General features: G+C 42.1%; 1 protein-coding gene across 3 annotated transcripts in view; it reads right to left on the bottom strand.

Annotated features, from left to right (window-relative positions):
* LOC140476441 (rho GTPase-activating protein 11A-like) overlaps positions 1-13,307 on the bottom strand; it is a 53,876-nt gene extending 40,569 nt beyond the window's left edge. The window contains exons 1-2 of one of the 3 annotated variants that reach the window (XM_072569053.1): positions 12,971-13,307; positions 3,202-3,290 (exon numbers count right to left, since the gene is read on the bottom strand). In XM_072569053.1, coding sequence (XP_072425154.1) covers positions 3,202-3,290; positions 12,971-13,096 — 215 coding nt within the window. In that variant the 5' untranslated portion in view covers positions 13,097-13,307. Of the gene's footprint in view, positions 1-1,276; positions 1,483-3,197; positions 3,291-12,970 lie in introns of those variants that run through there. The other 2 variants (XM_072569054.1, XM_072569055.1) reach the window with 2 other exon arrangements.
* Positions 13,308-15,470: the final 2,163 nt, after the last annotated feature.

Below are 15,470 nucleotides of genomic sequence, written 5' to 3'. Positions count from 1 at the left end.
GTCAGAAGAAGAAAAAAAAACAAGCAGCAAAGTTAAAAAGCAAACATCACATCTGTCTCCAAAGGCTCTCCGTAGCAGACCAATGCAGGAGGCCTCCATATGGTATAACCACTGGCTGCCATCACACATGGCTGCTGCTTGCTGGCATCCCTACTCGGGCTGCTGGTGAGGGTTTAAATCTAAACATGGCTGATGGTGAATAGACTACATACTTGGTATCACTTCGGTATTGAAGTTTAAATATCACATTATTCAGATGATAGACAGACATCCTTTTGACTGGACAGTAGTATCCCATTAATGGTGAACACAACTCATATTGCTACTAAATAGATTAGATTCCCTACACAGTGTGGAAACAGGCCCTTCGGCCCAACAAGTCCACACCGACCCTCCAAAGTGTAACCCACCCAGACCCATTTCCTTCTGACTAATGCACCTAGCACCATGGCCAATTCACCTGACCTGCGCATCTTTGGACTGTGGGAGGAAACCGGAGCACCGGGAGGAAACCCACGCAGACACGGGGAGAATGTCTGTGTGGAGTTTGCACAGTCACCCAAGGCTGAGAATCGAACCTGGGACCCTGGTGCTGTGAGGCAGCAGTGCTATCAGTAGCAATGTGAACTAGCTGCATCTGTTGCTCAAACATTTGAAATACCTTACCTTTCTCAGGTAAACAAAGGCGGAATAAACATGTTTCCAAACCAAAGATGACAACATTAGGGAGCTTCATGAGATCATGTGATATACAGTGAGAATTTTATCAGGCTAGTCATCACCATGCACGATGACTTGTTACATATTACGCCAACATTACAGTTGTACTGTGAACATGTGTCTTAGGCCTATTTACAAGATTGCCAATCAGGCTAAACTCATAGCGCAGGAACTATAGGAACCCAAACTTGTTTGCTGACCAGTGAAGGTAAGTTTGTGGTAGCCAGAAGAAGAAAACACTGTAGACAAATTCTCAAACAGTTCATCAAGCATAGGAAGCTCATTTGATTGATTCACTTCAAACATGAATCTGAGCACAGGATGGAGTTCATAACAACGTGACAGGAAACTATGGATTCAAATATGGCAAATTTATCATTTACATATTGTACTGTAAATATGCAGAATAGGAGATCAGGTGTCAAAATGTCAGTTGAAAGATATGCTTTTCATGGAATCCAACAAATATGTTTGAGAAAACTGGGCTTAGCAAAGATCCCATGGTAACACAATTTATTGTACATACTCTACATGGTGTTGTTAAAACTAAACTCACCTTGTGAGTTGCTGAGCTCATATACTAAGTAATACTGTGGCAGGAATGGTAAAAAGGCTTGTAATGTTACATCATGCTGTATCTCGCACAAACTGATGAGCAGCCCTCAAAATCTGGCAGTTACTGTCGGTCATTAACTGGTGCATTGTCTGTGGTGATACATCTACCAAAGTCCGCTTGCGAGCCAACCAGCACTCTCCCCTTGTACAGTATAAATGTGATTTCCTCTTCAGTTGGTACTCTTGTGAATTGTTCTTATGAGTGCAAGATGAAAAGCTTTGACAAAGTATCTTTATTCAGCACTCAAATGCTGTACTAACTACAAAAAAATTGTCAATGTTGTCTGCTCCTGAACATTTAAAAGGATTTTAAATTATCCAGGTGACATTATTAATAAAGTGGGAAATAGGTTTAAGAATGATTTGAATTCTCAGGTCATTGGAATAAACTGATTAAATGAAGATCAAGATCTAGTAAATAGAAAAATAGTATTAGCTTCCTAAAAGCACACTATCTTAGCAATTAAACAGGATTGTATTTCAAACAAAATAATTCTCAGTTTTTCAACACAAACACTTGCTCACAAACATTTTCTAAATAAAACTAAGATCAGTAAGTAAACATTTAGAATTCTTATTCTGGATTAGTGGTGCTGGAAGAGCACAGCAATTCAGGCAGCATCCAACAAGCAGCGAAATCGACGTTTCGGGCAAAAGCCCTTCATCAGGAATAAAGGCAGAGAGCCTGAAGCGTGGAGAGATAAGCTAGGGGAGGGTGGGGGTGGGGAGAGAGTAGCATAGAGTACAATGGGTGAGTGGGGGAGGAGATGAAGGTGATAGGTCAGGGAGGAGAGGGTGGATTGGATAGGTGGAAAAGGAGCTAGGCAGGTCGGACAAGTCAAGGGGACAGTGCTGAGCTGGCAGTTTGAAACTAGGATGAGGTGGGGGAAGGGGAAATGAGAAAGCTGTTGAAGTCCACATTGATGCCCTGGGGTTGAAGTGTTCCGAGGCGGAAGATGAGGCGTTCTTCCTCCAGGTGTCTGGTGGTGAGGGAGCGGCGGTGAAGGAGGTCCAGGACCTCCATGTCCTCGGCAGAGTGGGAGGGGGAAGTTGAAATGTTGGGCCACGGGATGGTTTGGTTGATTGGTGCGGGTGTCTCGGTGATGTTCCCTAAAGCGCTCTGCTAGGAGGCGCCCAGTTTCCCCAATGTAGAGGAGACCGCATCGGGAGCAACTGATACAATAAATGATATTAGTGGATGTGCAGGTGAAACTTTGATGGATGTGGAAGGCTCCTTTAGGGCCTTGGATAGAGGCGAGGGAGGTGGTGTGGGCACAGGTTTTACAGTTCCTGCGGTGGCAGGGGAAAGTGCCAGGATGGGAGGGTGGGGTGGGGAGGGTGGGGTGGGGAGGGGGGGGGGGGGGGGGGGGGGGGGGCGTGGACCTGACCAGGTAGTCATGGAGGGAACGGTCTTTGCGGAAGGCGGAAAGGGGTGGGGAGAGAAATATATCCCTGGTGGTAGGGTCTTTTTGGAGGTGGCGGAAATGTCGGCGGATGATTTGGTTTATGCGAAGGCTTGTAGGGTGGAAGGTGAGCACCAGGGGCGTTCTGTCCTTGTTAAGGTTGGAGGTGTGGGGTCTGAGGGCGGAGGTGCGGGATGTGGACGAGATGCGTTGGAGGGCATCTTTAACCACGTGGGAAGGGAAATTGCGGTCTCTAAAGGAGGCCATCTGGTGTGTTCTATGGTGGAACTGGTCCTCCTGGGAGCAGATACGGCGGAGGTGGAGGTATTGGGAATATGGGATGGCATTTTTGCAAGAGATAGGGTGGGAAGAGGTGTAATCCAGGTAGCTGTGGGAGTCGGTGGGTTCTCTAAAGAAAATTCTTAGTCTTTTACCATGTAAGAAATTAATTCAACCTACTCACTGAGGAATGGCGGCATGTTCAACGACAGTGCTTTGTGGCAGAACATGCAGAGGGGTGCCAAACACTGCATTGCATATGATAGTCTTGTCCTAAAAACAATGCATAAAGATGATATGAATGAATAATCAAATCAAATTTTGTATTACCAATGTTACCAAAATAATTTAAAGAAAACACAAGCACGTGAAAATACACATCTGGTTCAATTCCAACAGAGTTCCTCTCTACATGTTCAATTTAACTTGACTATAACCTAGTCAACACACATCTCCATTTTCTGAAACCAGGCAAGAATTGCTATTGAAACCTTTCATACATTAGCAGTATTACATAATCAGATACAATATACATCTAAAAACTTAAGTGCCATGAATAAATGCCCCTCTCTCTATTGAAAGACTGGTTAGCAAGATTAGATCTCATGGAATACAGGTAAAACTAGCCATTTGGATACAGAACTGGCTCAAAGGTAGAAGACAGAGGGTGGTTGTGGGGGGTTGATTTTCAGACTGGAGGTCTGTGACCAGTGGAGTGCTACAAGGATTAGTGTTGGGCCCACTATTCATCATTTATACAAATGATGTGGATGTGAATGTGAACATGGGAGGTTTAGTTAGTAAGTTTGCAGATGACACCAAAATTGGAGGTGTAGTGGACAGCGAAGGAGGTTACCTCAGATTACAACAGATCTTGATCAGATAGGCGAATGGGCTCAGGAGTGGCAGATAGAGTTTAATTTAGAAAAATGCAAGGGGCTGCATTTTGGAAAAGCAAATCATAGCAGGACTTATGCACTTAAATGGCAAGGTCCTTGGAAGTGTTGCTAAACAAAGAGACCTTGGAATGCAGGTTCATAGTTCCTTGAAAGTAGAATTGCAGGTAAATAGGATAGTGAAGGCGGTGTTTGGTATGCTTTCCTTTATTGATTAGTATATTGTGTATAGGAGTTGGGAGGTCATGTTGTGGCTGCAGAGGACATTGCTAAGGCCACTTTTAGAATACTGCACGCAATTCTGGTCTCCTTCCTATCGCAAGGATGTTGTGAAACTTGAAAGGGTTCAGAAAAGATTTACAAGGCTGCTGCCAGGGTTGGAGGGGTTGAGCTATAGGGAGAGGCTGAATAGGCTGGGGCTGTTTGCCCTGGAGTGTCGGAGACCTTATACAGGTGTATAAGGCCATGTGGGGCATGGATCGGATCAATAGACAAAGTCTTTGCCATGGAGTGGGGGAGTCCAGAAGTAGAGGGCATAGGTTTAGGGTGAGAGCGGAAAGATATAAAAAGGACCTAAGGGGCAACCTTTTCATGCAAAGGATGGTGCATTTATGGAATGAGCTGCCAGAGGAAGTGGAGGAGGCTGGTACAAATGCAGCATTTAAAAAGACATGTGGATGGATATATGAATAGGAAGAGTTGAGGGATATGGGCCTAGTGCTGGCAAATGGGACTAGATTAGGAAAGGATATAAAAGGTCAGCATGGAGGAGTTAGACCGAAGGTTCTGTTTCTGTGGTATACATCTTTATGAATCTCTTGGAACAAGCATGCTGAAGCAAAAAGGGCACACTACCACTATACAACTAGTAGACATAACAAATATTGCACATTTTGGTTTTCAAGAGGGCTCTGGATGATAATTTGGATAGAAATGTTGTGCAAGGATATGTGAAAAGGCAGGAGATTGGCATTTATTAATAGAAGCAGTACAGGGACAATGGGCTGAATAGACTCCTTCTGCAGCTAATTCTGAATATGTGAATATTCTATTATAATTTTAATTTTAGCAGTGTGAAAATGAAAAAGAACTTAATTCATATCCACAATGAAAAAAAATCAACATATTTAGTAAGGAGAAGCAAAGAAGAACACAGCTTGATAAAGGACATTGTGAAAAAGATATGGTCATGGCAAACAATTTATTGGCTGAACACAGACACTAAATCTTTTTAAATTTAACCAGGGACACTGACAAACTAAAAGAAGCTGTCACAATTTACATTATTATGTAGTCAACATTCCACTCCACTGGGATGAAGGCACAGACTCCATGAAGACCCTACCAGATCCAATTAACCTCTGGAAATGTGCAATCAAAATGGAGATACAGTATTCATATCATTCAATCATAAATGAACCAGCCATTCTGAATTTGTTGCTTGGATAAAATACCTTGACCCCTTAAGTTAAGAGTGCAGAGAGTGAATATACGATGGACTGTTGAACTTCTTTTAATAATAGTTAAGGATTACATCATGTGTGCAGCAAAGCTATGTGTGTGTTTAAGGATATGTTTTGACGGAACGAACACCAGCAGTGAGAAGAAGCTGCCACACCTCTCTCTGTATCGCCACCTAAAATGACTAAAATGAGTTTAACTAGGCCTACATTACTGCAAATGGGGATATTTTAAAGGAAAATTTCTATTTCCATAATGTGTGGAATAAAATAAAGAACTTTTCAGGCACAACCTCAATTGTTAGCTGTACACCAAAGTCTTTGAATAGTTATAGCCAGACCACATAACCAGTAGCAATCAACAAATTCTCTTTTTTTCTAACCCTCCTTTATGTTAACTTGACCAAAATTAACCACTTCAACTCTAATTTGTATTCCAACACATTTGAATGAAATTTTTCTGTTTGGGTACACGTCGGGAAGTATTTTTATGTTTTGTGTTTCTTCTTTCACCTGGGTAATTTCAGTACAATAAACAACCCCTTCCTTGTTTAAATCACGAAGGTCCGTATGGCTAGTTCTTTAACCTCAGCACATTGTTACAACTAGGTGAGAAGGGGTTCCTTTCTTTCTAAACTTCTCAGCTGGTTGTAAAGGTCCAAGCTCTTTTTAACACTAGGCTATTCCTCTTTCCAAAACGATGTCATGAACTATCTTTTAACATTGCAGTAAGGAAACAAACAAGTTTTCTTGACTTAAAAAACAAAACATTCACTCCCTGCTAACACCAAAAAAAAGCACAATATGAAGCATGCAGCCTTTGTGTTGAACAAACAAATGAAAACAATAAAACACACACACACAGTTAACAATGGGATAGTATTTAGTATAGAAGTAGATAAAATATACAGTTGATTCTTTTGGGCATCCTTGAGACACATGTCTTAATCTGAGCTATGACTGGTTTACTGAGTTCTTAAATGATCAGCAGCAGTAAATATAACACTTTTATGTTCTCAGTTCCTTGATGCTTCTGTTTAGTGAGTGCTGTGACTGGATGCTTTGCTTCAAGAGACAGGGAGACCTTCATTAGACTGATTAGTTCTGCAGTCTAAAATCCATCTCTCCTGCTCTGCGAAAGGGAGCTTCTTGAAATAGCATCTTCATTGTATACTGCTTATGCAAAGTTCAGGTGTCCAGCTTGATAACTATAGGTGATGCTTCAGCTCCAAAATGTGAAAAGTTTCATTAATAGATCAAAATAGGAGATGGTTTTTATTGTTCTTTGGTAGAATGTTAGTTGCAACTCAGACTGGCTTTAGTTAATCCAGTTTGCAGGGTCAGAGTTGCAGTGGTAATGTAGAGTTTTCCATATATATTAAAGCCTGGAGCTCTGAACAGTATTAAGATGCTGCTATTTCTTTCCATCATTTGTTTTTATTTGCATTTTAGCATCTATCCAAATCAGGAGCAGAAGCAGATCATAATAGCTTAAATCCAGCTCCTCTATTCAATAAGTTCATGGCTGAATTTATTTCTGTTTAAAATCCCACATTCCTATCTACACCCAATAACATTGATTCCCTTGCCCAACAAGAACTTATTTACCTCTGTTTAAGAAATACTGATCTACATACTTCCTGCCAAAGGAAGTAACTTTACAATTTCCCTAATTTATTCTTCATTTGCCAAATTATTGTCCACTTATTCAATCTATATATATATCCATTCACAACCTCAATCTCTGCATAACATATTTTTCAAACTATCTTTGCCATCTGTAAATTTGGCTACCATGCCTTCACTTGCCTCATCTGAATTGATGATGTAAATGACAAAAATCCGAGGTCTGACCCTACACTTCAGTTTTCAGATAACTGAATCAACTCAAAACCTATTACATGTTTTAATTTCCTCATTTACTGTACATTAATGAATAATTAAATGCAATTAGATGTTTACCTGCTTGTTGACATCACTGTTTTTGCTTTGCAGGATACCTCTTTGACTTATGCCAGGGCAGCACAATGGCACAGTGGTTAGCATTGCTGCCTCACAACCCCAGAGACCCGGGTTCAATTCCCGCCTCAGACAACTGTCTGTGTGGAGCTTACACATTCTCCCCGTGTCTGCGTGGGTTTCCTCCGGGTGCTCTGGTTTCCTCCCACAGTCCAAAAACGTGCAGGTTAGGTGAATTGGCCATGCTAAATTGCCTGTAGTGTTAGGTGAAGGGGTAAATGTAGGGGAATGGGTTGCTCTTAGTAGGATCAGCGTGGACTTGTTGGGCTGAAGGGCCTGTTTCCACACTGTAAGTAATCTAATCTAAACTATCATTAGGAATAAGGAAAACTGATGGCAGCAATCAACTTGTTCATTGCAAAACCCAGTCAAATAATTGCTAAAAATGCACAAGACTTCTTAAAAAAAGTTCACAGGGATGGGCAAAGCACTACCTAAGTAGATGACCGAATTCACTTTTGTTTTTACAAAGAGGATAGAAAAAAGAATTTTCAAGAGGTCACCAGTGTAATTTCAGAATAACCCAAAACTTGATACAATCAATTAAATAATTGAGGTATAAGTACTGTGGTATTGTACAAACCACAATGTCTCACAAACAATTCTGACATTAATTTCAAATTATCAGTTTGAGTAGAGTTAGGGCTACTCGTTATCCAGAAAATCAAGGAAAGTTTCCCTGCTCCTCTTTAAAACAGTGTTGTGTAATCTTTTGCATTAATTTGAAGGGGGTGGGGGAGGGAGGGGGGTATAGGGCATCCGTTAAATGGTTGGAAAGAAAGTTGATACCAGGAATGCAAACCTCTTGTTGGCAATCCATATGTCAGGAGTTATGTCAATGTCGGAACCAAGGTGTGGGGGCAGCTGCAAGGCCTGGAAGGGAGCAGAAGCAGAGGCAGTTGTATAGATGGAAGCTGAAAAAGGAGTGGAGGAAGGTTACAAAGCAGAGGTAACAGTTTTAAACCTGGCAACAACTCAGCTAACTATTAGCCAGGAAAACTCAAAATCACTGAGGTAATAAAAGATGGATCTCCAGCATTTAATTGTACCTTTTCAAGAATTATTATATGAAGGAAAACTGTAGTGGATGCTAGGATACTGAACACAGAATCAATTACCAAATTTAATTTTGAGATCAAGATCTGAAAACCAAAATTTGGTGGCAAGAGTCTTTTTCTGGCAGTGGTGGTGGGGAGATAACATTGTGCATGCCCTGATATGAATATACAACCCTGACATAAAGCCAGGAGTATTACCACTGAGCCAAGATGGCCTTTCATAACAATGAGCATCCCCAGACCTACCTTAAATAACTGTACAGAAGAACCTCTATTCATGTATAATGAATGCCTATTATGATTTTTTTCTATTATTCTAAATTAGTTTGCACATGCTGTTTATGGCAAACCTATCAAGAAATTATGAAAATATGAACACAATGCTTAAATTGTTTGTTGATGGAATAACTAATACTGTTGCAGCTACCCAATCCGCAATCACAAATAATCTGCTAGGGTCATTGTGACTGAATGTATATTCATGATCTTTCTGTCCCATCATGTACCTTTTGCTCCCTACACTAACTTTTTTTATATAATCAATTTTTGAGCTCATATGTCTGCATATCATTTGCCATCACATCGCACTCCTGGTCGAACTCCTCTGGTCTGCCTGTTTTTTTTCCCCTTTTTCCTTTCTTTTTCTCTCCCCTCAGCCCTAGAAGTAAATCCTGGAGCAGTGTTAGGCACAGACAGCGAGCCCCAGGGCAGACGATGTGTGGAGACCCTGCACTCAGCTGCTGCAATGCAATGTTTATTTGAAATCTTTTTACTTGACTAATGTCAATTATTTAATGATGTCTTGTTTCTAACTTTTTTAAAATTCTAAAGTAATGCAATTACGTTTTATTTCTCTTTTGTATCTATGATTTGTACAGAGGTACATACCTATGATGGTGCCATAAGAGGTAGATATTGTAAAACCTTTTCACTATACATCTACAATGGAGTATATGTGACAATAAAGGATATTCTATTCTTTGAAATATGGAAATACAACTTGGTGAGCGTGTCTGATATTTAAATATGAGCTGCTAGAAACTCTGCAATAATTCACTGACTTCAAGATGTGATCCAAATACCAGTGATCGGAGTCAGCATTAAAGCTCTGAACTCAAATAAAACAAAGTAATTCACATCCATTTGAAATCAAAGCAAAGTTGGATCAAATTACAAATTGGAAAAACTGCAATCACCTACATTCAGTTGGTAATTACTTAGATTATTTGGACAACTACTTGGATCCAACTGATACAAATTATTAAGGAAGAATGGAAACAAATGAACAATTGTTATGCATCAGGGAATTGACGAGCTTCAATTAATTGAATTGAAAAATAAAGTTTGAAAATACTTGCAAAAGAAAAATATTAAATTTAGTCTTATCCATGTAAGCATTGCTTTTCTTGTCATTCTCTGATTTAGCCCTGTCCAACATAAACACTGTAACTCACTGTTTAAAGAAACAATATAAACATTATATTTATTTCACTTAAATGTACACTTCTGGTCCAAATGATAGTCTGCGATTCAATACATTGAGTTCACTCCCCAGCATCCAGCTTTTTAATCTTTATATTCTTCCCCATTCATCCACTCAGGACCAGCTTCCCATGACAACAGTGACATTGCACAATACGTTTGCATCAAAGTGCTATTGAGGACAGTCTTTAATTTACTATAAGTTAGAAACTGGTCAGGATCCACCTCAACTGTCCTGGACAGTCCGATCCAGTCTCCCACATATGGCGTCAGCCAGAGCACCAGCCACAACATGGCTCAGGTGGAAACCGTCCCATTGGCACAATGTACACGCAGAATTTCACTGACACCCACTCTTCCCAAACATGAAATGTGACAAAGACTCAATTATTTTAATGCATGATGCATTTTATGGGAGGAAACAACTTCAATAGAGTCATAGAGATGTACAGCACAGAAGCAGACCTTTTGGTCCAACTCATCCATGCTGACCACATATCCCAACCCAATCTAGTCCCATCTGCCAGCACCCACCCCATATCTCTTTAAACCCTTCCTATTCATATACCCATCCAGATGCCTTTCAAATGTTACAATTATACCAGCCTGCACCCCTTCCTCTGGCAGCTCATTCCACACACCCTCTGTGAAAAAGTTGCCCCTTAGGTCCCTTCTATATCTTTCCCCTCTCACCCTCAACCTATGCCCTCTAGTTCTGGACTCCACCACCCCAGGGAAAAGACATTGTCTATTTATCATATCCATGCCCCTCATGATTTTATAAACATCTACAATGTCACTCCTCAGCCTCCGACGTGCCAGGGAAAACAGCCCCAGCCTATTCAACCTCTCCCTGTAGCTCAAATCCTCCAACCCTGGCAACATCCTTGGAAATCTTTTCTGAACCCTTTCAAATTTCACAACATCTTTATGATAGGAAGGAGACCAGAATTGGACGCAATATTCCAACAGTGGCCTAACCAATGTCCTGTACAGCCGCAACATGACCTCCCAACTCCTGTACTCAATACTCTGACCAATAAAGGAAAGCATACCAAATGTTTTCTTTACTATCCTATCTACATGCGACTCTCCTCTCAAGGAGCTATGAGCCTGCACTCCAAGGTCTCTTTGTTCAGCAGCACTCCCTAGGACTTTACCATTAAATGCATAAGGCCTTCTAAGATTTGCTTTTCCAAAATACAGCAGCTCGCATTTATCTAAATTAAACTCCATCTGCCACTCCGCAGCCCATTGGTCCATCTGATCAAGATCTGTTGTACTTCTTCACTGTCCACTACACCTTCAATTTTGGTGTCATCTGTAAACTTATTAACTATACCTCCCATGTTCACATCTACATCATTTATATAATACACTGCACAAGGTATTGTCCGATTTGTGTAGTGTTGAATACCTACAGTAGCTACATGTCAGCTTTCTTGGTTAATATCATGTTGTATTGTCAAATTAAATTTTATGCACACTGTAAGTGCAAATCACAGCAATGTGGTGCAGGAGGAGGCGATTCAGCGTATTGCCTTTCAGAGGGGTGGGTGGGATGATGACTCCAAATCATGCAGAGACAGAAGATAATTCATTTGAGTTGACTGCAACTAATCCATCCACCACTAGACGAGAGATCTGTCTGTTTGAAAAGTCTCTGCTCAGTGTTTTAGGTTTTTTCTATTTTTGTTTTAGCAGCGTCTACAAACTTAATAAAATATTTTTTTTAAAAATCACAAAATAACTAATTAATTGATTAAGACACATTCAGAATGTCATGAGTGATATGTCACAATTGCAGCATGCAGGAGTTCCTGGAAGTTAATTTGATCCAGAGCAAAAGACCAAGACCAGACCAGACAAGATGCAAGGATGCATTTTCTGAAATAAGAAGACTGTCGATGAAATAACTTATTTTGACTGGCATCTCAAGCTGCTGTTATCAACACACACTGTTGCTCAATAGTTAGCACTGCTGTTTTGGGAGTGATTGAATTTAACCCCATATATTTGAATGGAACAAAATAGCAAGATCAGGCTAATGGATGGGCAATTGAGCACATTTCAAAGAAGTTTAATCTGCAGTTGTTCTGTCAATTCAATTATATAGAGATCAAATGTTTTGAGTAGGAAGTATTTCTGAGAGTTAAAACTGGAAGCAAGTTCAGAAAAGTGCAGTACCCAAACAAAACAGAAGCACAAAAGGTCCAACAAGTCAAATGGAATCTAGAACCTCGCAACATGCATTCAGTGTGAAGCAAGAGACAAAAACAGTGGTAATCATAAGAAACTAAAGTGAAGATTGAAGTAGATGGTACCACACTGCAATAAGTTTGTCTAACTAGAACTAACTAGTAGATGATCATGATAGATACGATTCCAAGTCAGAAATTTCTACAAGATTGGGTCACATTGACAAGAAAACACAAGTTTGCAATGTGCAAAAAAGAACTAATTTGGTACAGTCTATCCAGTTTCCTGTCTGCCTCAAAAACCTAGACAATGAATAAAGATCAGTGAAAGAAAATAGAGGCTTTTGAAATGTGGAATACTTAAAATTTCCATCCTAACACGATTTTAAGCACTTCTTCAAAAGTGACTCACACAAAGGAAAACCGATGTGATCAGTATCTCAGTCATTTGGTCAGAGCTGAAAAGACAGAAATATCTTCTGGAGGACTAAGTGGAGGGCAGCAGTGGCTGAAGAAGACAGAAGTCAGTCGCAGAATAGCATGCTGAAGATGGCACAAAACAAATGTGGACGTCAACAACAATGGCAACTCTGGGAGGAGTAGTTACAATAGGAGGAAGAGGAGTACCATATCTTGTTGACACCTCTCTAGTCCAATTTAAATATTATAATCCCGTGACCTCCCTCCACTACACCCCACCGACCCCACCCCGCCTGCAGTCGATTCGCAGTCCAGCTCAATATAAACATGACACTTCATTCCGAATCCATAGTAAACATTGTGTTTGAAGGTGAAATCTGCCCCTCGGTGCTTTAGCGTGCTATTGCTCTAAGTGCTCACCCGGCCGTGATCCCGGCCTTGTGCCCGGTTGTTACCGTTGATCCTGTTCCAGTTTTTCACTTTGATGCCGTAAATTCGAAGTTGCTGCACGGCGGCCAGCCTCAGCACATTCCTGTCGGCCTTCATGTCGGCGCCGGAGAAAAAGGAGCAAAAAGGATCTGTAGCCTCGACCAACACGTCCCACTCGGACCGACTCAGTCCTTTATTTCCCAACCGCCCGACCCTCTCTTTCTTACCCTTCCCGACCACCTCGCACGAACCTCTTCTGTTGTTTTTTAACCTTGCCCGGCCCCTCTAACTCACCCCCATCTTCAACCCTCGGACCCACTCTTTCAGCGGCCCCTCTCTGACATGCCCACCCCCCCGCTTCCCCCCACAACGAAGGCCCCTCTCTACACTCCGCACTGGCAGGCTCTCTCCACTCAAACGGTGGCGCTCCTGAAAGGCGGGCGCTTCCCATTGGCCAACGCCGTTTCAAATCCGACATGCGCGCGCTGCCCAACGGTCAGAGGGAAGTTGTGAAGTGTAATGTGAACAAACTATAGACCCAGTGTAAACTGTAATCCGAGTGCGCGCAGGGTACACTATAGACCCAGTGTAAACCGTAACCCGAGTGCGAGCAGGGGACACTATACACCGCGTGTAAACTGTAATCCGAGTATGAGCAGGCGATACTATAGACCCGATGTAAATTTTAATCCGGGTGCGAGCAGGGGATATTAAAGACCCAGTGTAAACTGTAATCCGAGTGTGAGCAGGGGATACAGTAGACCCAGTGTAAACTGTAATCCTATTGCGAACACAGGATACTATACACCCAGTGTAAATGGAAATCCGAGTGCAAGCAGGGGATACTGTAGACCCAGTGTAAACTGTGATCCAACTGCAGTCAGGGGATACTATAGACCCGGTGTAAACTGTGATCCAACTGCAGTCAGGGGATACTATAGACCCAGTGTAAACTGTGATCCAACTGCAGTCAGGGGATACTATAGACCCGGTGTAAACTGTGATCCAACTGCAGTCAGGGGATACTATAGACCCAGTGTAAACTGTGATCCAACTGCAGTCAGGGGATACTATAGACCCGGTGTAAACTGTGATCCAACTGCAGTCAGGGGATACTATAGACCCGGTGTAAACTGTAATGCGAGTGCGATTGGGGGATACTATAGACCCAGTGTGAAGTGTAATAAAAGTGTGAGCAAGACCCAGTGTGAAGTGTAATAAAAGTGTGAGCAGGGGCTACAATTGATCCAGTGTAAACTGTAATCCGAGGGCGAACAGTGGATATTATATCCCCAGCCTGAAATGTAATCCGAGTGTGAGCAGGGGATACTGTAGACCCAGTGTAAACTGTAATCCGAGTGTGAGCAGGATATACTATAGACCCTGGGTAAACTGTAATCTGAGTGCGAGCAGGAGATACTATATGCCCAGACTGAACTGTAATCAGAATGTGAGCAGGGGATACTACAGACCCAGTGTAAACTTTAAGCCGAGTGCTAGCAGGGGATAATATAGACCCAGCCTGAACTGTAATCAGAGTCCGAGCAGGCGATACTATAGACCCAGTGTAAACTGTAATACGAGTGCGATCAGGGGATACTATAGACCCAGTGTGAAGTGTAATACGAGTGTGAGCAGGGACTGCAATTGACCCAGTGTAAACTGTAATCCGAGCGCGAGTAGGGGATACTATAGACTCAGTGTAAACTGTAATCCGACTGCGGTCAGGGGATACTATAGACCCGGTGTGAACTGTAATGCGAGTGCGATCGGGGGATACTATAGACCCAGTGTGAAGTGTAATAAAAGTGTGAGCAGGGGCTACAATTGAACCAGTGTAAACTGCAATCCGAGTGCAAACAGTGGATACTAACAGTGGTTAGCACTGCTGCCTCGCAGCGCCGGAGACCCGGGTTCAATTCCCGCCTCAGGCGACTGACTGTGTGGAGTTTGCACGTTCTCCCCGTGTCTGCGTGGGTTTCCTCCGGGTGCTCCGGTTTCCTCCCACACTCCAAAGATGTGCAGGTCAGGTGAATTGGCCTAAATTGCCCGTAGTGTTAGGTAAGGGGTAGATGTAGATGTAGGGGTATGGGTGGGTTACGCTTCGGCGGGGCGGTGTGGACTTGTTGGGCCGGAGGGCCTGTTTCCACACTGTAAGTAATCTAAAAAGTAATCTAATCTAAAAAAATATCCCCAGCCTGAAATGTAATCCGAGTGCAAGCAGGGGATACTATAGACCCAGTGTAAACTGTAATCTGAGTGTGAGCAGGGGCTACAATAGACCCAGTGTAAACTGTAATCCTAGTGGGAGCAGGGGATTCTATAGACCCAGTGTAAACTGTAACCTGAGTGCGAACAGAGGATACTATAGAACCAGAGTTATCTGTAATCCGAGTGCGAGCAGGGGATACAACAGACCCAGTGTAAACTGTATTGCGAGTGCGATCGGGGAATACTATAGACCCAGTGTGAAGTGTAATCCGGGTTGAGC

The sequence above is a fragment of the Chiloscyllium punctatum genome, chromosome 4 (assembly GCF_047496795.1).
Source record: "Chiloscyllium punctatum isolate Juve2018m chromosome 4, sChiPun1.3, whole genome shotgun sequence".
In the NCBI taxonomy this organism is placed as follows: Eukaryota; Metazoa; Chordata; class Chondrichthyes; order Orectolobiformes; family Hemiscylliidae; genus Chiloscyllium; species Chiloscyllium punctatum.
The sequence above is the reverse complement of the archived record's forward strand: the minus strand, read 5'-3'. Positions and strand labels throughout refer to the sequence as shown.